The sequence below is a fragment of the Sitodiplosis mosellana genome, unplaced genomic scaffold (assembly GCF_009176505.1).
Source record: "Sitodiplosis mosellana isolate CC-2019 unplaced genomic scaffold, AAFC_SMos_1.0 Smas_scaffold_16, whole genome shotgun sequence".
NCBI lineage: Eukaryota > Metazoa > Arthropoda > Insecta > Diptera > Cecidomyiidae > Sitodiplosis > Sitodiplosis mosellana.
Genome location: NW_022595258.1, coordinates 471,124 through 493,036, shown reverse-complemented (window position 1 = coordinate 493,036; position 21,913 = coordinate 471,124). Strand labels below are relative to the sequence as shown.

The 21,913-nt window shown below is 36.0% G+C and overlaps 2 protein-coding genes and 1 long non-coding RNA gene across 7 annotated transcripts; all 3 read left to right on the top strand.

The window, feature by feature from the left end:
• Positions 1-251: 251 nt before the first annotated feature.
• LOC129568080 (serine protease persephone-like) lies at positions 252-3,266 on the top strand. 2 transcript variants are annotated; one of them, XM_055445619.1, is made up of 9 exons: positions 252-453; positions 886-1,016; positions 1,095-1,186; positions 1,434-1,534; positions 1,625-1,716; positions 1,779-1,916; positions 1,998-2,054; positions 2,110-2,305; positions 2,395-3,266. In XM_055445619.1, exons 1-9 carry the CDS (start codon positions 375-377, stop codon positions 2,730-2,732), a joined length of 1,224 nt encoding a protein of 407 aa, XP_055301594.1. In that variant the 5' UTR covers positions 252-374; the 3' UTR covers positions 2,733-3,266. The 2 variants fall into 2 exon arrangements, with proteins under 2 accessions (XP_055301594.1, XP_055301595.1); XM_055445620.1 differs by having other exon boundaries at positions 255-453; positions 1,446-1,534.
• Positions 3,267-7,291: 4,025 nt separating this feature from the next.
• LOC129568125 (uncharacterized) lies at positions 7,292-8,044 on the top strand. The gene is made up of 3 exons (XR_008687908.1): positions 7,292-7,422; positions 7,524-7,679; positions 7,788-8,044. It is a non-coding gene; the product is annotated as an uncharacterized LOC129568125 (long non-coding RNA).
• A 216-nt stretch (positions 8,045-8,260) lies between these two features.
• LOC129568113 (uncharacterized) lies at positions 8,261-17,762 on the top strand. 4 transcript variants are annotated; one of them, XM_055445676.1, is made up of 12 exons: positions 8,261-8,543; positions 8,756-8,905; positions 9,008-10,695; positions 11,373-11,567; positions 11,932-12,594; positions 12,737-13,077; positions 13,296-13,614; positions 14,078-15,204; positions 15,280-15,439; positions 15,756-15,904; positions 16,470-16,618; positions 16,971-17,762. In XM_055445676.1, exons 3-12 carry the CDS (start codon positions 10,327-10,329, stop codon positions 17,186-17,188), a joined length of 3,690 nt encoding a protein of 1,229 aa, XP_055301651.1. In that variant the 5' UTR covers positions 8,261-8,543; positions 8,756-8,905; positions 9,008-10,326; the 3' UTR covers positions 17,189-17,762. The 4 variants fall into 4 exon arrangements, with proteins under 4 accessions (XP_055301651.1, XP_055301649.1, XP_055301648.1 ...); XM_055445674.1 differs by having other exon boundaries at positions 8,275-8,543; positions 11,812-12,594; XM_055445673.1 differs by lacking the exons at positions 8,261-8,543; positions 8,756-8,905 and having other exon boundaries at positions 9,703-10,695; positions 11,812-12,594; positions 12,734-13,077.
• The last annotated feature ends 4,151 nt before the right edge of the window (positions 17,763-21,913 follow it).

Below are 21,913 nucleotides of genomic sequence, written 5' to 3'. Positions count from 1 at the left end.
GGTTGTTGCTGTAACAGATCTGTATTCCCATTTTTATGCTCAGCGACACAATTTTTTCTAATAAATCAAAAACCACAATCGTCTTAGTGTGTTATAAACAAACAAGCATGACGAAATAAATTGTTGGAATCATTAAGTGGTGTGTGGATTAATCCATTCCAGTAGTATTCCAAGAATGGGAAAAACCAAATCTTGAATGAAATTTGTGAATATCATCAATGGCTTGTGAGTTCTGTGGTATAAAAAAGTCAACAAAACTTAAATTTGATTTAGTTTATAGTCAGCGACCCATAGAGCCACCTGAATTTAACGCCGCAAAGTAAATGATACGCGGATTGAACCCGTTAGAAGTTATTTTTGAACACTGTTAAAAAATGGATTTTGTGACTTTTGCCAGGATGGCATTGGCGATCAATATTATCCGCATTGGATACGGTTCGGCACAAGAATATGGTAATCAAAATCGAATTTGTTTTGTGTGTGTGATTAAAATTTAAATCGTTTTATCCAGCAATTCGCACAATAATTGGATTTGAAATGCAACCTTAGTGTGTATAAGAGTGAATTTCTTAACCAATTGAATCAAAAAATCAAAACAAATATGCAAAACTTAACCCGCCTAACAAGTTTAACAACTTTGATTCAAAACAAAAAAAAACACATTCAGAGAGAGAGAGAGAGAGAGAGAGAGAGAGGAATTTTTTCAACCAGTTTTTTTAGCCGGTGATTAATGATTATGGGTTCAATATATTTGTTTGATGTTGAGATGATTTAAGAGAATTTTGAAGAATGGTCTAAGTTGTAAGAATTCAAGTTTAAGAATACGCCAAAACCAATGAATCAAAACGCAAAAACATTTTAAATGATTTTTTCAACATTCTTCAGAAGGCGAACCATGCAGATTAGATGACAACACCATAGGCATTTGTAAAAATATCACCAATTGCCAATCAATAAGAAAAGGCTTGATGACCGGCACATTCGGATACAATAACATCGTTGGCTGCTCATTTATTGTAAGTTTTTCGATTTATTGAGTGAAATTTCGCCAAATTGTTTTGCATATCAGTTGTGTTGATATTGTTTGTTATCAGGGTACAGTACAAATAGTTTGTTGTGCTGACGAAAGGCCATTACTAGCCGCAAATCGAACTCCGCTGGAGCAAAATAACAGCCTCATCTTTGGGTAAGTTGCCACAATTTTGGATGGGAAATTTAACGGTTTTCGTTGTATTATAACAAAAAGTCCATAGAAAGAAGAAAAAAAAAACGATCTGTTACGATATATCAACGGGAGCATACCCCATGAAAAAATCTACACCAAGTCTATAGCTATATTTTGCCATAAGCTTGGTCTAGACCGGCTCTACAGCCGAATTAAGGCCATTTTTTGGTGTGAAATGGCTTAAGACCTCATTTTTTCATTATTCTAGCGCGATTCACAGCTCGACATCGGATTTAATGGCAGAAAAATCAATGTCATCTAGTTCTGACACCAAACCAACGCACATTCCAGGCAAAAGAGCTGAATCCGGTAATTTCACTGAATTAATCACAAATCACACCGAACAACGCATTACAAAAATTGTCGGTTGTTGATGCACTGTGTTTGATACAATTTCAGCGTGTGAGTTATACTCTCGGTTTCGAATACCGGCAGCCTTAGAGATTCATCCATTAGGGAAAGGTTTAACCTATGGAGAATTTCCATGGATGGTAAATTTTGAGCATATTTTCGCTATAATCCAACAATTGAATGGATTCTTTTTTTCTCATAGGCTGCGATAGGCTATGCAGACCTCAACAGCGACATCATTTTTGACTGTACAGGAACTCTCATTTCGGATTGCTTTGTATTGAGTGCTGCACATTGTGCGCGACCAAGGCGACCACCGCAAATGGTTCGATTAGGAATAGTGAGTAAACATTTTACTCCAAGGCGATGGTTTATAATAAACCGTTTATTTACACTGTATCTTTCTACAACTATCATTCAGGTGACTCTTCTTACAAATGACGACGATGATTCCGATCCGGTTGATATCAACATTAAGGTAAAATTCCGGCCAATTTCTATGCATTTTCTTCATTCGTCCATTTTCAAAACAGGAAATCATTCGTCATCCAGAGTATAAGGCATCTACAAGGCAAAATGATATTGCACTCTTTCGACTAGCTAAAAGGGTTCAATTCACAGATATCGTTCGACCAGCATGCTTACGAACAGATTTATCTGATGTTAAGCCAGACATTAAACTTATTGTCACAGGATGGGGAAGCTTTCCTACCAGTATTACTGATGAAAGTAAGCCGAATCATTTCTTTAATTTAAGTTTTCTTTCATTTTCGTATTTTTACATCATCAATTTATCTTTGCTCTTCTTTTGAAAATAGCAAAAACGAAGCGGCCATCGGTTTTGCTAAAATCAATTGTAACAACAATGCCGCTACAGATGTGTAGAACAACGCTCTTGAACCATAATCGTCAAGTAAAGGAAGCGAGCCTACGGAATGATCTGAGTTTGCGCCAATACTGTGCATTCGATCCCAGAAATTATGTATGTCCAGGCGACTCCAGTCTACTCCAAGCTTTTCCCAACACATCAGACATTGCATCAATTGTTGGTGTGCTTTCGTTTGGTGGAAACTGTGGCACTCCACTACCAATGGTATTTACTAGGGTCGCTTCCTATATAAAATTTATTGAACCAATCGTTTGGCCGAACCTGTAATATTGTAGACTATTCTGGAATTAGAAAGAAATCAAAAATAGAGATAGAAATATTTAAAGAAAAAATCGTACATTTTGCTGTAGATACATAGGATAGAAGATGTCGAATATTGGAGAAAAAAAGGAAAGAAATAAAACCATTTCTATATTTGTTTTTTACATGTTTTATTATCGATTTTTCTAACAAATCCAATGAAATAAACTTTTATCATATAATATGGTACAACTATAGGTTCGTTGAGTGGAGAAAATTCAAAAATGAAATAATTTTGGTTGCAATAATAATCAATCGTAATGATTACCTTGAACAATTTTAGGTTTGGAGCAAAAAAATTTAAGTGACTTAGTTCAAGAGATTGTTTGAATATGGTTTGAAACGTTCAACATGCAATTCACTTGAACACTTCTGTAAGGACACCTGCCATTCATTGCCTAATCGTGCCTGTAATTCTTCGCTTAAATTATGAGTTAATTCAATGTAATTGTGAACAAATGTGATTTTTTACAATAACCTCAAACCGGACACTAAATGAATCACATCTTCAACTGAAACTGGAACATGAATAATTTTCACTTTCTTTAGTAATGGTAATGCTTTGATAAGATGTGGGATTATAATTAGGGACCATTTCTGACCAGGATAACCGATTCTGATCTTTTCTATTGTTGGATGCCTACCAATAAACTCACAGAAATCCATAGGTTGATTGTATTGCGTGAATGACTCAAGTCGATCGAATGTAAAAGGACATTTTGTTAGGCTCCGTACAAGATTAGCTCCATAAATATCGAATTTCTTTATACTTTTCGAATGAATGTTATTGCCGGTGAAATTGTCAAAGTAAGCAAAATCGTTTGCTAAATAGAGCTCTTCGAGGTTTTCCATTGGTTCAATTACACTTCGAAATAAACTATGAAGTGCATCTTTATCGAAGAAATATCCGATAAGATGTAGCGTTTTCAACTGTAGATTTAGTCGTAAACACGTTGAAATCGATTTTTCCCTGGATACTTTTCGACATCGAATTTGCAAGTGTTCCAAATGAGGAAAATGATCAGCAATAGATTCAATGTGACATCTCCTCTCTCTTTGTTCATAGATATAGATGAGCCGTCGCATACTTGGAAATATGTTTTTTAACCATCCGATTCTAGTTGAGTGATGGTTTACCAAATCAACTTCTTTGACATTTGCAAATGGCTTTTCGAATTGATCTAATATGTTCTCTTCAGTCTCAAACCAGTAAAAACTGATTTTGGTCAAAGATTCGGCACAATATTCATTTAGGTAAGTAAATACTAGTTCATCATTTCCACAACGCTTATGAGCCCATTTTATAATCAAATGGCCAAAACAACGCAAAAGTTGAAGAGTGAATCTGAAACCAAACACATCTAAATTATTTCCATCAATGGAAAACATTTTAGTGCGTACTTTCGTGAGAAGACAAATTCAGTTGCTCTGCGCAGGCGTTTGTTTGAATCAGCCACCCTTAATAGATCATCCAGCTCCAAATATTCGAAACACTCTTCGAGACAGATGAGATTCATGTCAGTAATCTTCATTTTGTCGACGGATCCTGTGGGGAAAATACGTATCGATTCAGTTATTTTAGAATAATTTGGAGAAATACACTGTGTGAACTAAACGAAACGTTTCAAGAAATTAAATTCTTTGATTCAAAGTTGATTCGAAGTTCGAACACAAACCTTTCTCTTTCGTGAACAGCCTGAACAACAATAACTTTTTCGTCAAATTCTCCTATCTTGCAAACCGTCTTAAAATTTGTTAAAATACCAGAAATAAATTCTGTAAAATATTTGCAGTGATTTATTTTCAGAAGGAACAAGTTATCACTTCGACAGTGAAAATACAACTGATTTCAATATTCAGTGCTCTGACCTCTGAATGATGTTTTTTTTATCATTCGCTATTTTTGACTAGATAACAATGTGAATTTTTGCAAGGTAATTAGAACGATGCTTTCGAGGCAGACACTGAAGAATAGCCAACGGTGCACGAGTCAATGCATTGGCACACATATGTATCTTACGGCTTTATGACAGATCTTTTTTGAATGCCATAAATGGAAAACGGTCTGAAAAACCAGAATAAAATGAAAAATTAAGCACTAAACCTCTTGTAAATTCCATCATTTTACCATTTCTGAGCTTAATTTAATCCGATTTTACCATCGGTATTTGGAGTTTTGCGTGTTTACGAACGGATTTAGCTGATGTCTAGATAGAAGTTGAACTAATTACAGTTGAGTTGCATTCTATTTAGACCGCACTGACCTAACTCATGATATTCTAAAGTTAGAAGATAGAAAGAGATCGAAAATGGGGATAGAAAAATCTGAAAAAAAGTCATCGTTCATTTTTTGCATTTTATTTAATCCTTTAAAATGAGCTCAAAATGTGAACTTGAATGAATATCACCATTGTTGGTCCAACAAAGTAATCTTTAGAAGAAATGAGGTTTAATTTGCTGGTCTTTTAAATGCCAATACTGATCCAAAAAGAAGAAAAAAAAACGATTTTTCAATAGATAATTCATTCGCATCAATCAAATGCTATGAAAATAGTGATGTAGGTACATTACCAAAGAGATACCAAAGAGCAAGGTTGAAATATTTCGAAATAATACGGATTTTGGTGAATCCCAGAGAATGTGAGAGAAAAGAGAGAAATATTGAAATTTTAGATGAATTTTAAGTTGCGTGAAACCCCTAGTATAGAAGCAGCCCAGATGAATGACTCATTTCTCATCAATAATAAATGTATCAAACTCAATAGATCCATTGCAATCGATGATTCATTCGGTCGTTTAAATAGAAACTTATATTTGAATCTCACTCAGGCCACGACAGACGGCTGATAGTCGTGTAACGCGCTTGATACTACCGTAAACCATGCATAGAGATAACGATAGCGAACCTGATTTTCATTGCAATAAATAGCTGCGTAAGCAAATTCAGAATCAGTCTATGAATTTACGCAATCAGCGTCAAACCACAGTCTGTAGAATTACGCGATGAAAATCATTTGTGCATTGTTGACTTTCAGCATAATTTGCCTAGTGAAAGTTTCCGCTGATGGGCAAAACGAAGGCCATGCCATTCAAATTATGGCTTTCAAGAATCGTTCGCTCCAAATCCAATTGAATGAGATTCAACCAATTCTAGAAGCTGAAGATATCAAAGATCGACACCTCGTTGTTGTGTCCATTGCCGGTCCTGCTCGACAGGGAAAAAGTTTTCTTATGAACTTTTTCATTCGATTTCTCAATGCCCAGGTAATCAACGGAAAAATTTGATTTTTTTGTCAATGAATCGAATTTTTCACTCAAACTGAATTCATTGTTGACTTTATTCAACTTTTTGTACAGTATAAAAAGCACAATGTGACCGATTGGCTCGGAAAGACCACAAATAGTAGTAAATTGTCGGGATTTGCGTGGAGAAAAGGTCGAAGGCCAGAAACAACGGGCATATGGATGTGGTCCAAAATTTTTACACATGATTTCCCAAGTGGTGATCGAGTTGCGATCATACTGCTCGATACACAAGGCATGTTTGATGATCGAAGCCGATTACACGTTTATACGGTGACTTTTGCTTTGAGCATGATGCTGTCGTCAGTTCAATGCTACAATCTAAGGATGAACAATTCATGGGACATTCGTGATAAAGACCTACAACATTTGGAACTGTTCACTGAATATGGACGATTGGCCTTCGAGCAGACGAATGAAAAACACTTTCAAAAAGTGTTGTTCATAGTGCGAGACTGGGAAAAACCACAAGAAACGCCGTACGGAGATGCACAGAAAATAGTCAATGAAACTCTCACTTGTAAATGTGAAGATACGATCGAAATGAATAGATTGAAAAAACGTATAGCGATGAGTTTTGATGCAATTAGCGCATTTTTGATGCCATATCCCGGATTGAATGCAGATCTTGACCACAATTTTACCGGGGAATTGCAACACATTGCACCTGAGTTCATTGAGTATTTGAAGCAATTGGTGCGAATGATCTTTTCTCCGGAAAATCTTATCGTAAAAAGAATCAATGGACAGAAAGTTCGAGCCCGTGATTTGATACACTTTTTACAAGCTTATGCAAATATGTTTGAAGAACGTGATTTGCCACAGCCAATGACGGTTTTGATGGTATGTTGAGTTGTTGTTTTTTTTCTGGAGAAAGAAGTTCATTTTTATCATTTTTTGAAGAGCAACGTTTATCATTTGTTAATTAAAAATTATTCGTTTGTTTCCAATGAAACAGGCAACGGCCGAAGCAAGTCATTCAATAGTCTCCAACGATTGTTTGCGGTTTTACAGTGAATCAATGAACAAATCAATCGCAGGAAATGAAGTATATTTTACGGAAACTGAACTCAATAATCTGCATTCAAACGTGAAAAATGAGTCTATGGCGAAGGTTTGGAATTCAAACTTTACATATTTAATCTAGACATTTTCAACTGAAAAACATTGAATCAAAGTACAGATTTGATCCGTTTCAAATTCATCACATATCCATTTTAAATAGTTTCACAGAATACCAAGGCTTGGTGGTGACGAGCTCAGAGCTTCTTTTCAGCAGAAAATCGAAAGTTACACTGAACAACGGTTCGCTGAGTTTTACAAGCAAAACGAGAGAAAGCGAGTGGATTATATCGTAAGACTTCTTCATTTCTTCTACAGAATAGATTTCATGTCAATGATTTCATGCGGAAAATTGCTGTGAAAAATAATTTTATTTTTGTTGTATTGCTCCAGATAAATGCCAATTTGCTCAATGAAAGACTAAGCGAAGAAATAAATGGATCAGTCCAAAGAAAAATGATGGAAGAAATACAAAACTCCAGTTCTGAATTGAACCATTCTTACTTGAATGTTATGTTTCAGTCAGCAAAAGAGAGTGCTTTACAAGAGGTACATGGCCAAGTGATGAACAAAATCACTTTTGGGTCCACTATTTTTTTTTAAAATTTTTAATCGTAAAGTTTGAGTTCGCAGTTTGATCAAATCATTATTTCTCAGTTTGATTCTCGGAAGATGGGTGACTCTGACTTCGCAAAGAACTCTCGTGAGCGACTTAAATATGACTTGAACGATTTGCAACATGCGCTGAGCTACGTGCTGAATTTATATGACCATTGTTTGCAACAGTACAGCAACTCAATGTGGCATTCTCTCAATGAAATCGAGTATTTTGACGAGGATGGTTTCAGGATACTGTATCAAAACTCGAAGAATGAATCCATTCAACGGGTTTGTTTTACAATTGTCTATCTTTAGCACTACTCTTCTGGGGCTAAACCAACGGATAGACACGGTTTCTCATTATCATCGTACAAGTTTTACGCATTTGCCTCATTACATAGCGAGTAGCATTGTGTGCACTAAACATCCATGCATTTTAAATTTCAATACGATAAACTCATAACACTTAGTCTGGAAGAATTTGACAGTTCTCCGTAGAATATGTGCCGTGCTGCTGTGCGCACTGCGCATATTATAGTGAACAAAGTCAAGAGTAAGTGATATCGCTGAGTGTTTGTTGAGTTTGTGTCTAACCCTTAGTTGCCTATCCAATATTTCTCATGGTCGTCACCAATTTTCAATCCAATATTTCAATACACCGGTGTTTTAAATCGAAAATATTTTATTCAGTTCCAGTCACAATCCGGTGACAATGTGCTAAAAACCGTAGTTCAACATAAGGTAGACGCAAACATTGAACAAAAACTAGCCAAATTCCAACAGAAAAATGAAGAGAAACGTCAACATTTTCTGGTGAGTACACAATCCAAAAAATTATAGAAAATTTCCCTTTGGTCGATGCGATTTCAATTTTTTTGTGACCAAAACTCCGTCGCATTCACTAGTCATTCAAGTCTGTAGTGAATAGTGCACACTACATCATCATACAAGTTTTGATTGAACGCTGAGCACTCTGTACTGTCATTCGTTTGAACCAGAAAAACGATACAAAATTTTCATTCCAGCAACGAGCTAATTCACATAGTCAAACCGTAAGTACGGAAATTATTGTATCATTTACGAATAAAATGCAGCTGGAGCTTGATAATTCACACATGGATGGCAATCAATTCATCGATTTGTTCTTGAACTCAAAGCAAGAGGCTCTGGACGAGGTGGGTTTGAATAGATTTTCGTGAGATTTAAAAATAACTCTTGTTTCAATTGTTCAATCCAATTTGTTTCAAATTGCTCTAACAAATCATTTGTTATTCTAGTTTGCATCAAGGAAAATGGGCAAGGATCAACTCTCTATTCAGTCGTATCAACACTTCCGCAGAATACTTGAGATAGAATTGGATAGTGTCATGTTGAAGCAAATGAACGAGTTGAATAAGTTGCCAGAGGAAAAAACGAATGAAAAATTCAAAAAACTAAAGCAATTTCTGAAACATCTGGCGAAGACGAGGGATGAATGCAAAAAAGTACTGAAATTTGCCAAGAAATTTTTTTAGAGAATAGATTTCATGGCATTCAAATCGAATTCACAAGCCAAACGTCATTTATTTATTCAATTGCATTGCTAGTACCGTGGTATTAACATGAGTATCAATATAATTCGTTTCCAATTAAAAACTTGACGTTTTTCTCCTTCTCATCGGTCATTCAAGCTAAGTTCATTATGGATTTGAAAAAAAAAATCTTCAAATTCGAACACCGAGTTCGAAAATGAACACCAAATGCCCACGATTGGGCGTGGATTTAATCAGCATATTTCCATTGTACGATAAATTGTTGGAGATCAGCACCGAAAAATTAAATTTCTTTCGCAAAATTTCATCCGGATTTTTTCGGCCGAAAAAAAGTTCAATAGGAAGAAATTTCTTCTTAAATAATCCGAAATTTATTCGCGCATCAAATTGGTTCATGCTTTGCTGATTATTTACACGAGATGGTGGTAGCGACGCAATAAAATGTCAAACCCCGAACAGCGAGCATCAACGAAAAAAAGTTGCAGCGTGTCTATCACAGCGAACAAGAGCTTGTGTGAGTGATGAAATTGATCCGTGTGATGCATAAGGAGTAAGCGAGACAACTAGACCACACACGACGCCAACCATCGTCTATCATTGCTCTCGTTCCGTGTATCAATGTGCAGCATCAAAAGCATTGTTCACTCGTGTTCAACATGATTAGCGCGCCAAACACATCGTATTGTGTTCATTTGTTTCCGAGCTGTCATTGATTTCGCACGCAAAATACCACAACGTGATTGGAATCCGTGTTTCGAATGGTTTTTTCGGGAAAATTTCATTTTTCATACGAATAATCGAATGATTCGCGTTCATTAAGTGTTTTCAAAGCGTTTACATTGTGATCAGATACTGATTTGGCAGAAAAAAAGAGAAAATTGTGCAAATTGTGCGACACCGGCGTTGACACTTAACCTAACATTTCATTGGCATACATTTTGTGTGCACAAGCACGAAAGCCATACAATTGGCCAAAGACAGTCGTCGACGAGAAAAAAATCATTTTTGCCAATTGAATTGACACTGATTTCGTTGCAAAGTCGTGTAATTTGATCCGCGACAAAATGCCGCCAAGCCAAACCGATGTGGTGAAAACATTACGCAGTTTGCTCAATTCCACACAAAATGGGCTGCTGGAAAAACAGCTGTGGCGCGATTTCAAGGAGATGGAAGGCTATCCCGTTCCTTTCCGAGATTTTGGCTTTCGTACCTTCATTGACTTTTTGAAGTCAACCAATGAATTCGAACTGATGAACACACAAGACGGTTTCCACATTCGTGCCAGACTCGCGGCCGATTCCATACACATCACTGCATTGGTTAGTTCACAGAATCGCGCCAAAAGAAAGAAGAGCGCCAAACCGGCGCCATTCATACCGCGACGCAACATCCAGCTGGACAACAACAATTGGAATCATACGGCTTATTCGAAGGTAAGTTGAATTGACGCCTTATTTTCATGAAGAATATATCGGAATGAGTGAGATGTTGGCATTAAAGACAGAGGAAACAGTGATATTGTGTAGCGAGAGGTGTCAATTACGCATTTTTTGTGGAACATACGGCATGTTTTGGCATAAGAACACCTTTTTCTCAGAAGCTACTATTCATTTTTTGTGGAAAGAAGTGATTTTTCCATAAGTAAAAGTGATTTTTTGCCACAAAATAGTTTTTTTTAGCCGGTAAAATTGAATGTTTTGCAAATAAATTAAATTTTCGGTGGAAAATAATTAAATTTTCGCGAGGAAACAGTTTTGAAACAAGTGGAAAAATTCGATGTTTTCTCGTGATAGTTTGATAAATTGTAGTGAATTTTGGGCCAATTGAACAACTTTTTGCATCAAACCATCCAAATTTTAATCTGTTTTTAAATGAAAATTGGAGGCAAAATTTTCTGGAAATCGTATCGAAGTGCACGCAAAACGTTGAATCTCAACAACTTTTTTGTAAAAAATAAGGTCCCAGTTTAAGTTTGCTTTTTAATTTTTCACGATTTCTTGAGTTACCTATCGAAATTTGGTCCAAAAAATCGAATTGTTCTGATAGTTCATGTATGAATCCTTGAATGAAAGATCCAAAAACCTAAACTCAGTTGCTTTTTTTCACTCAGGCTCAATCGCAACCGCAAACTCGATCACAATCGCAGTATCAGCCACGTGTTCAGCCACAATCGCGAGCTCCGCCACGGTCACAGCAGCAGTCACAGCCGCAGAAACGGCTTGAAGTCCCACCACAAGTTCAATTCCCATCCCAAGTACGGAATCTATCGCAACAACAACAACAACAACAACAACAACAACAACAGGTAAATCATTTCATTGGTTCACCTAAAATTTTCCGTAAAAATAAAATTCTGAAAAGTCAATTTTCCGAAAAATCGATTTTTCAAGGAAAATAAAACTTATTTTGATTTTTATGACTGTTTATGCTTTTTTCCCCTTTTCAAATACAAATAGTCATTCAAAAATAAAAATAAAATTAATTTTCCCTAAAAAATCGAGTTTTCGGAAAATTGACTTTTCGGAATTCTTTTTTGGAAAATTTTTTAGGTGAACCATTTCCTTCAACAAGTGGCCGGGGCTGTTATTGCCAAAAGTATATCACTACTGACATTGCTACGAACCCAAGAGACTATCAATAATGTAAATCGTGCTCTCTATCAACTTCAGACCGCTCAGCGCCAACCAATGGCAAATATAACATCAGCGAATAACATCCGGAGTCGTGTTCCACCGGCGACGCTGACTGAAGTGATCGATTTGACTAAGCCGGACGTTGCGACAGTTCCAACAGTTCCAACTGTTCCAACAGTTCCAACAGTTCCAACACAAGCCAAACTGGTTTTACCCGATGGTGTGTGGAAACATGATCTTTGGGATCAAACGCCGCCGGTAAAAAGTACCAACATTCAGCCAAAAAAACCGATCACATCAGAGGACAAACGTCCAGGTCTAGTTCCTGTGTCTATGCCAAAACCAGTGCCTTTGGTACCAAAAATCAATCTATCGAATCCGAATATTCGACGAATTTTGAGCCAACAGAACTCGAATGTGCCACCAAAAGTTGAGCCGAAGCAAAATACAGTGTCGCAACTTTGGCTTAGCGACAGTGTTGATTCACAGCGAGAATCGGTGTTCAAACGATTGGGCAGTAAAGTAGACGAATCAGCCACAAAATCTAAGCCAAATATTAATGCACGACTGATTGTGAAACCGACACCCGAGCCAGTAGCACAAGCACCTGTGGCCAAACAGACAGACACTGTTGATTTTGTGACGATGAAATCACAACCCGTTCAACAAGCCAATGACATTGATGCCATCGCGGAAAAGGTATGTATTTCGGGTACATTTTTTTTCTTCAATTTTTTCTAATCTCAATGAGAAGAAGCCAATTGAAGCCATACTTTAGAGGCAATCAGTGGATAAATCCATTTTCAAACACAAAATAACTATGAATTTCAATTCAAAGCAGATCTCCAAAAGCTATCTGGATGGCTTGGATAAGAAAAATCCGAAAGTAGCGCTTAATTTGGCCTGCAAACAAAGAGGTTACGACCCACCGAAATACGATACAGTTCAGTCACAATTCAAGAAGTTCGAAGGATTGGTCACAGTCGATGGCATTACATTTTCAACGCTTCCGTTCGATTATGCGAAAGAGTCCGATGCTGAAGACGCTGCCGCCAGTGTAGCCTTGTCCAACATCAAAGACCGTCCCGAATCGCAAGAGTCAGACGAAGAAATTGCACAGAAGATTTTCGATTGTATCGCAGACAATGGCATTTTCTTGAAGTATTTGCCGAACATTTTTGAGTGAGTAGACAAGTGTTTTGCATGCAATTCTTGTTCGAATTTGGAATTTGGTAGAATTTGAAAGTTGCTTTTTTGGCAATTGCCTGGATAGTTTTTTTCTTGGGTGTGGAAAGAATTTCAAACAAAATAAAACATATCCAATGGTCTTTTCAAACAGTTTCATGATTTGTGCCACAAACAAAGCCATTTGGATTAATTTTCAATTGATTTTCTCTTAGGCAAAAGTACGACACATCGCTGCCCACAGGCTGGCAATTTATCATCCAAAATCGACCGCAAATGTTCTCGATTGGCAGCCAACATCCATATGAAATCATTTTCAAACAGTCGCCGAATTCAAAGGCTCAACCAGTCATAGAGCCCGTCGTGGGACCACGATCCATGATCAGCAACGAGGATCCACTTCCACAACAGAGTGAATGGCCTGAGATGGGCAAAATTAAATTGCCGTGGCATGATGCAACATGGAAAATCGATGTGACTTGGGTGGCATCAACCGTTTGTGTTTGGGGTCAGTTGTCTGATTCCGAATATTTGGTAAGTTCCCATTGAGAATGGAGAAAATTTGGGATTTGAAGGTGTATTTTAAAACCCTGAATGTTAGTTTAGTTAATTTAATTTCTTTTTAAATATTTCGTTTTCATTTGTGGAAAAAAATTGGATGTAAATCTTCGAGACAAAATTTGAGGTGTGAATCTTTGAGTTGAACAAACTGGAAATTTCATTTTTTTTGCTGTAAATTTCGATCAAAACTGTTGGACTTTCTTTTTTTGTTCAAAAATTTCAAGAGTTGTTCATTTGATTTGGTTGCAACTTGAACATTTACATACGAAAAGTTCTCAATTTTCAAAATTGTATCAACAGTGATGCACATTTTACACATTGTTTGAGTAAACGGGATGAAAATTGTAAAAAATTCCACAAAATTCCATTCAATGTTCATGTAAAACCCCATGACTTGTATTACGAACACGTTGTTTTCTCCCTTTTCCTCTCTCAGGACGACTTGAACCGCGATTTTGAGAAGATTGAACAAAAGTTGTCGCGTGGAATCCATCCAGAAATAAGTGAAACCGTAATTGTTGGTGGCATTTATTTGACGGCTCATGAAACGGCAGAGGACTCGAACCATCCCACAGTTACGGTATATCGAATCCAAGTGAAAAAAGTTGACAATGTAAAGAAGTCGGCCTTGTGTTTCTACATCGATGATGGGTTCGAAGAATGGCTGTCATTGTTGGATTCATCTGATTTGAAATTCTATCAAATTCCCCGTGAACTGATGCAAATCCCACCACAGGCCATTCAATTCAGTTTATTTAATCTCGAAGATTTCGCTGAAAATTCCGTGGCACAAGAAGAAGTGGTCAGATGCTTGAGTGATAAGCAATTTTTGGCCAAAATAAAGTCAACAAAAGAGCAGTACGAGGCACAGCTGGAAGCAAATTCGATCGCTAAAGTCAATGTGATGCTGTTTGATGTGTCGAAGGAAGAAGATGTCAATATGAACAAGGAAATTTTGGGAAACATTTGCGCAAAACTGCGACCACCACAACTGGAGCAGAATCAATCGACTGTGGTTCATGTGACACATGTCGCCGACATTGGAAATATTTACTGTCGACTCCACAACAGCAAAGAAATGCATCACATTAAGCAATTGATCCATCGACTGACACACAATGGCATCAACGAAGCATTCCGTGTGGATACCAACGAATTGCATGATGGCACATCAAAAGCACTACGACTGATCTTTGATATCACCGACAAGCGATGGTATCGTGCCATAATTTTGCCATCTCAAATGCCACGAAAGAATTCGGTACATTGCCAATTGGTGGACTATGGCCACATCAAATATGTCGAATATGAACATATCTACAAATTGGAACGGCTTAGTACAGCACTCAGCAAATATCCACCACAATCGATTGTTGTGCAACTGAATGGATTCCATTCGAAAGAATACACACCACAGGTTGTTGACCGACTGCGAGAATTGCTGTGCTGCCAGAAAACCGTTTTAATTAAATCCGTTGATCGATCCGAAGTTCCAGCGGTTGATGTTTGGAAACATGTTGGCAACCTGTTTTGCAAAATCAACGATTCCATTCGCATAGAAAAGTTAGTTTTGATTGAGAATGTTATGAAACAAAATCCAAGGAGAAAAAAAGTAAAATTTAAAATGTTTCGTTACAGTTCACCCGAAATGGCTGTGTTAACCGATTGCGATGACTCACTTAGCTCCGACGAAAAAGAGGAAAAGATTGAAGCCGATTTGCCGTTGCATCCGAAGCCAAACTGCAACCAAATTTACAAAGTTGAAGTCATCACTGCGCTCAATCCGTCATACTTTTTTGTAAGCCACTCAAAATGCCGGACATATTTTTTTGGATTGTTTTACTAGTTTTGGGGAAATTTTAAAATTGCATTTAATTATACGCCATAATTCAGATCAGATTTTTTTTCACATAAATTGAAACCATTGTAAAAATTTGGCACAAAGGATTTTTACATTTTTAGTTTAAGAAATGGTTTCTGTTTTTTCATTTGTAATTTTTTTTTTTCAAAAGCTTTTTCTATTCAATTTTCCAATTCCATTATTTGGATTTACACATTAGCTTCAATAGTTGGCATATTTGACCTACTAACATAGAATTTTTGTCATTCATTAGGTTCGTCTGGCGGTGGATAAGCCAGAATACGAAAAGATGATGCATTCACTATGGAAAGAGTGTGAAAAATCGGACAAAATTCTGTCGAAATGCGACATCAAGCTAAACCACTTCTATGCTGGTCGATTAGGAGATGGTTATTGGCACCGGTGAGTCAGATCAAATCTCTAGAATTAACATTTTCTACGAGGGGTTTATTTGTCGTCGTGAGTGTCAAAGAAGGCTCACATAGTTCGTATGAAGGCTCGAAGAAACTCATGGAAATTTTAACACGAGTCGCTGTGAATCGTAGCACAGAAATTGGTTGGTATTTTCCAACTTGGCAAATCTACGAGTACACACGGTACTTGTAGCTGACACAAGCTAGTGATATGTCAGAATTGCATGCATTCTATTTTACATACTCTGGCTCAGTGGTTCACGAATTCATATGGAAGATTCGTCAAACACTCGCCAGTCTTCACACTGCAAAGTCTTGCAAGAGTCGTGTGGCTGCAAACATTTTTTCTATTCACGTGACACATAGGCTCTGTGAATGGCCCAGACTTCCTATTTACCCAAAAATTCTCGATTTTTCATTTAAAAAAAATTCCATATAATTTTGGTTTTTCCTAGCATTTTCGATTTTTGGCTTAATTTTTTTTAAAATGAAAATATTTTTTTTGCTGTGTTAGCCATGAAAATTCAATCTATCTGTTTATCTCGATGTTTCAGTGTCAAAATACAAGGCATTTCAAACGAGTTGGTTGTGGTTCAAATGTGGGACTCCGGCAATATCGCTCAGATCAGCATCGATGTACTACGAGCATTGCCACCGGCTTATCATGAAAATCAACAAATGGTCTTCCCGGCACGATTGTATGGTAATTTAATTTTGATTTTTTTTTTCTTCTAAAGAATTAATATTTTCAATGGGTCAAGTAAGATACAAATGATTTTTTTGTTTGCACTATTGTTCAATTTCATTCTGAACGTTTTAAATGACTTTTTTCAGTACGGGAAAATTCGGCATGTTGGCATTGCAATAACTTATTGCCAATAAGTTGCAAATTGTCAATTTGCAATTGCAGTTCTTCGAAGTTCCTTTAGAGTACCTCTTCAAAGAACTTTTTTCCCATTTCATATAACAAACCAAACAAAATTACACAAATCAAACTGAATAAAATTCCCTCACAAAATAGATCGTTTAATTGAATTTTTCTTCTTTTTTGGCAGATATTCAACCACTTCAGAAAGTGTGGAACAAGGACGATTGCGCTTACTTCATCGATTTGACGGCTGACAAATCGTTCATGGCCGAGATCAAAGGTATTCAAATGGAAGAGGGCAACAGCAAGAAATTCGTTGCTGAACTGGCTCTGATGACATCAGCCAACAGCAACAACACCATAAGCCAGCTGTTGGTAGGAGAACTACGTGCCAAATACGCATAATCTCTGTCATTGTGCCAAATAGCCGAACGTAAAATTACATACATAAAACGCATACATCGTGAAAAAATCTAACATCCGAATTAGAATTTACATTTAAGAAGCGAAAAATCAAACATACCGTGAACGGTATCTATTTGCAGAGCAAAAGAACATTAAAATTAATTTCATTTTTCCATTGATTCCAACGTAAATTAGTTGAACGATTAAAAAACGATCATTTCAAATTAACAAAAATTAAGTTAAAAAAAACTTTCAAAATAAAATGACTGCGTATAATTCTCATTTTAAAGGTATCATATTTTATTCACATACAATTAAAATGGAATGACAATTTGCAGTAGAATAATTTTTTTTCTGAATTCGAATGATAAAAATAAGCGATTTTCAAGAAAAAAATGAGAAGAAAAAAATTAGAAAATAAAATTCAGAAAAAAATCATTAGGAAAAAAAAATATTTTCTAATGTTTTATCAGCCTTAACACATATTTAGTCAATTAAATAGAAAATTACCATTTTGTTCAAAATAAATTGTCCTATTTGAATAAAGTGTCTGTGATTAAGACTTAATAGCGAATACAAACAATGCATTGATCAAAATGGACCTTACGAAAACAATTTAAAGGCAATAATGGGCAAAAACTTGATAATGGCAAATTAGGGGCTGTGATTGATTTGATGGGTAAAAAAAATGATCTTGTCAGGTCGATTAAAAATAAATATGAAATTATTTGATCGCTGCAAATTGAAATACTTGAAAAAAATTAAAAATTCAACAGACTTTTTTAAAAAGCAACTCAATGAAATGAAATACACCTCTGTCAGACCAGAAAAAACGTACATCCGTGCAAAAATGTACGTGTGACATTTGGAAATAAGTAATTTATTACAAAAATTTTAACGATTTTTCTTCTCTTTTTTTTAATGATCTTCTTTCTTTTTTTTTAAATGATGGAAGCGATGAACCGTCATTGACATCGGACTTTCTTCTTTTACTTATTTGCTGTTGGAATATTTTTAAATTGTGACAAAACCTATTTACAGCTCAATTCTTTCATTTATCGAAAATTGGGACACAGTTGCACAGTGGCATTCATTGATCTAAAAATGAAAACCATTGAATGTGGATTAAAAAGACGTTTTATTTTTATTACTTTTTTATTTTCAATCTTGCACTTTCTTGTTCGATCAAAATTATTTCGCATTAATTTTTTTAAACGCTTTAAAATTTTAATTCAATTCAAAATTCAAAAACACTTGACGTTACCAATGCTATATTTTTGAATGATTCAAAATACAAATGACATTTATTTTGCATTGAATTATTTATGGAGATTGTAAACCATCGAAATGTCGAGAATGGCACATTCAGAAAAATTTCCATTTTTTGAAACATTTCCACTTTCAACTCGATTCGCATTGTACAATTTTTGATGGAAAATAAGCTGATATAAATGTATCGAACCTCGTTTTCTGTTATCGATTCATTTTTGTAAGAATATCCACAGGCTTTCACCATTTATTTATTTCTATATTTTATTTTTATTTTGTTTAAAAATAAATCACCTTCGTTTGCCTCATTTTCAAGTCATAAATACGTGACTTTGCAGATAAAAATAAAAATGGTTGAAAGGTCTTTTGAAGTAAACAGAGGTGACAATTTTTAACTACTTTATCTCAAAAAGTGTACATTTTCTTGGGTACGTGACTTGCGAAAAGGTTCAATTTTGATTTCTCATTTAAAATATTGGTGCAATTGGTATTCATAATCAGTTTGATTTCAAGATTGAAACAATCGACTTGGAGAGTTGTCATGAAGAAGCGAAATCGTCTGTTATAATTTTGTTTTCGACGGCAGTCATTTGGCTGTGAATTGTCACAGTAAGTTGAAACTAATTAGATAGTCGATTTGATCAAAAAAAAATATTCAAAAACAAAAATACTTGAATTGTTCGGTATGTTCCAGTAAAAAAATGCATTTTCAAACATTCACAATCAAATTGGATAGAAAATCTTCAAAAATTAGTATACAATTGTCTGATCGGAAGATATTAGAAAGATTTTATTTATGATACCCTGGAACTTTATAGAATTTGAGACCCAAGAGAAGACCTCGAGCTAAATTCGATTCAATTGGATCCTGATAAAATTCAATGAGCGTACCAGAGTCCAATTGAACACATGGCTTCACTGTTACATCCGTGACGCAATTTTCTGGTACTGTTTCTGGATACGAATGTCTTGGAACATTTCACCATAATTGTCTCGTACCAACTCTTTGGTCGAATCATTATGATCGCTGTTCGCCATGATCCAGATTACGAATGCTTCAAATAGCTCAAACTCGGAACATGACAAATATTTCAACTTCAAAATACTCGCCATCGCTTTGCGATTATACGTTCGGAACGCGTTTGATCTGAACACGGCTTTTGTGTTGAGACCGATGACCGCTTGACACATTTCCTTAAGATCGTCTTGATCGAATAGCATCGCTAATCCGTAGCACCAACAAACATTGTCGAATGCAATGATCTTTTTCAAATATTTCGTGCAGATCGACAAACACTTCTCGACATCGTACTTTTAGCCAAGGCTCATGACTGAGGCAACATTTTCTTGCGTCAGTTTGATACGGCTGAGGTAAAAGAACTGTAAGAACTCCTCGAATGATTCAACCGAAGTGTCGACGATCTTCACTTCGTCTTTTTCTTTCCACTGTCCATTGAACATCGTTTGAAAGACTACGCTAGCGGAACTAAGCAGATTCTTGTGCGCTGGAACACGTTCGGAGCGACCATCAGCCGACTCGAAAACAAAGTAAACGTCGGTAAAATCAGTACTCAAATATAGTTTTTCGCAAATTTTCAACGAAATATCGCTTTCGAAAACATCTACGGGTGGAACATAGATTGACATATTCATCGTGGAAGAGGTTGGACTCGATCTGTGAAAAATAAACCGATAGAAATGAACCATTAAAATTATTTCTTTTTTTGTCTATCCCAAAGATATGATTCTAAAATCTTTTTTATTAATTATTTTCACAGATTTTTTGAAATTATGAAGAAAAACCTTCTTCGCTCCTTACCTCTTAGCAGTCTGATTTAGTTTAGAAACGCAATTGAATTGATCAACCAACATAATTGTGTACAGTTAGTTGAAAGAACGGCACTAAAATCCAAAACCGATTTTCAGTTCGTATAAAATGGAACTAAGATAACAAATAAGCCATTCGAGTGAAATTACGGATTCTTTTTTTGGTTGTTTCGCTAAAAACTAACATTCCTTACTCACTATATAAAGGGGGACAATTGCATTGGTCCAGATTCGTGCAAATTAGTTTTCATTCTTTTTCTTTCTTTCTTCGTCCAAGCTCGACCATTATTAGCAAATATTTTTCGCCAGACTATCCATAATTTTTACCTGGTGTATGCGCATTTCAAATTTTGTTTGGTTTTATCTCAAAAAATAATGCCCGTTCAGAGAATTTTATTGTACATAGTACAAGGTACATGTTCTGCTTGTGAATGATGATTTCAAACGGGAGAAGAAAAAATTGGCTAATCGATGCAAGAACTAATGTGACTTACATTTATGACCAGGAAATATGATGTAAAAAATCTATTTTGGGCGCCTATAATGACTGATTGGCCTAAGTCAGTCTTTAGGCTCAAGCTCACCCTCTCTACTTACGACAATAAAATTTAGCAAATCCGTTGTGGGTTCCTCCTGGAAGACTACTGTTTGAATGACAGAAAAATTTACAATTATCTTACGAGCTCTGCATAACTTTGTTGTAAAAACAATGTGATCTCCTATTGAATCCAAACCAACTTATGCCATGAAGAAAGAAACCTTTTGATGATCCAAAGTGCTCACTTTTTCAGAATCGCTGTAATCAATCCTTCATTCGGGCAAAGTATAGAACGGTACACAGAATATCTCAAAATCACATCAAAATATACAATGGAGTGTGGGGACTCTTTATTTCAATTTAGTTGTTTCCATATTGTTGTGGTTGGATCAAAACACAAATTTCTTGATAAATTAGCAAAAAGAGAGACATTGTAAATTATTAATTGTATCAATGCTTAGTAAGCATTGCTTACTTAGGCTACGATTCGTTTTTTTGTATTCGACTCTGTCGGCACAGTTATATAACTAATATTGATTGTAAATTGAAGTATTTGGTCAATTTTCGAAAGAACCTAATAAACTAAATGTATGTCTTGAAAGCGACAATGAACAATTATTTCGATAAGAATAAAAAAAAGAAATTATTTCCGGAATGTCAATAGTGGAGTTCAGAAGAAGAATGTTACTGCCACAAATACTCGGCGATTGCTTAATTGCTATATCCAGGAAGTTGATGGAATTTCATTCCCACGATGATTCCACATGCCGCATTTGGTTCGGTTTGTATTGTTGGGTCCCGATAAAATTGAATGATGGTACCCCATTCCAACCGAACGTTTGGATGCACCATTGAGCTGGTCACGCAGTTCGGTGGTGGAGTTTGTTTCAGCTGAATTCTGTACAAGAAGCCTGGTTTGACGAGAATCGGTTTTGGCAACACATTCGATGAATATTCTTTGCTCTCCAATACACATAACATTTCCAACAAAACGGTTTCTGGTCCTCCTGCATCAGTCACTTCAGCGATTTTCATGTCAGTTGGCAGGTCACCTGTTTCAAAGTAGCCGTTGTACTGACATACAGACACCA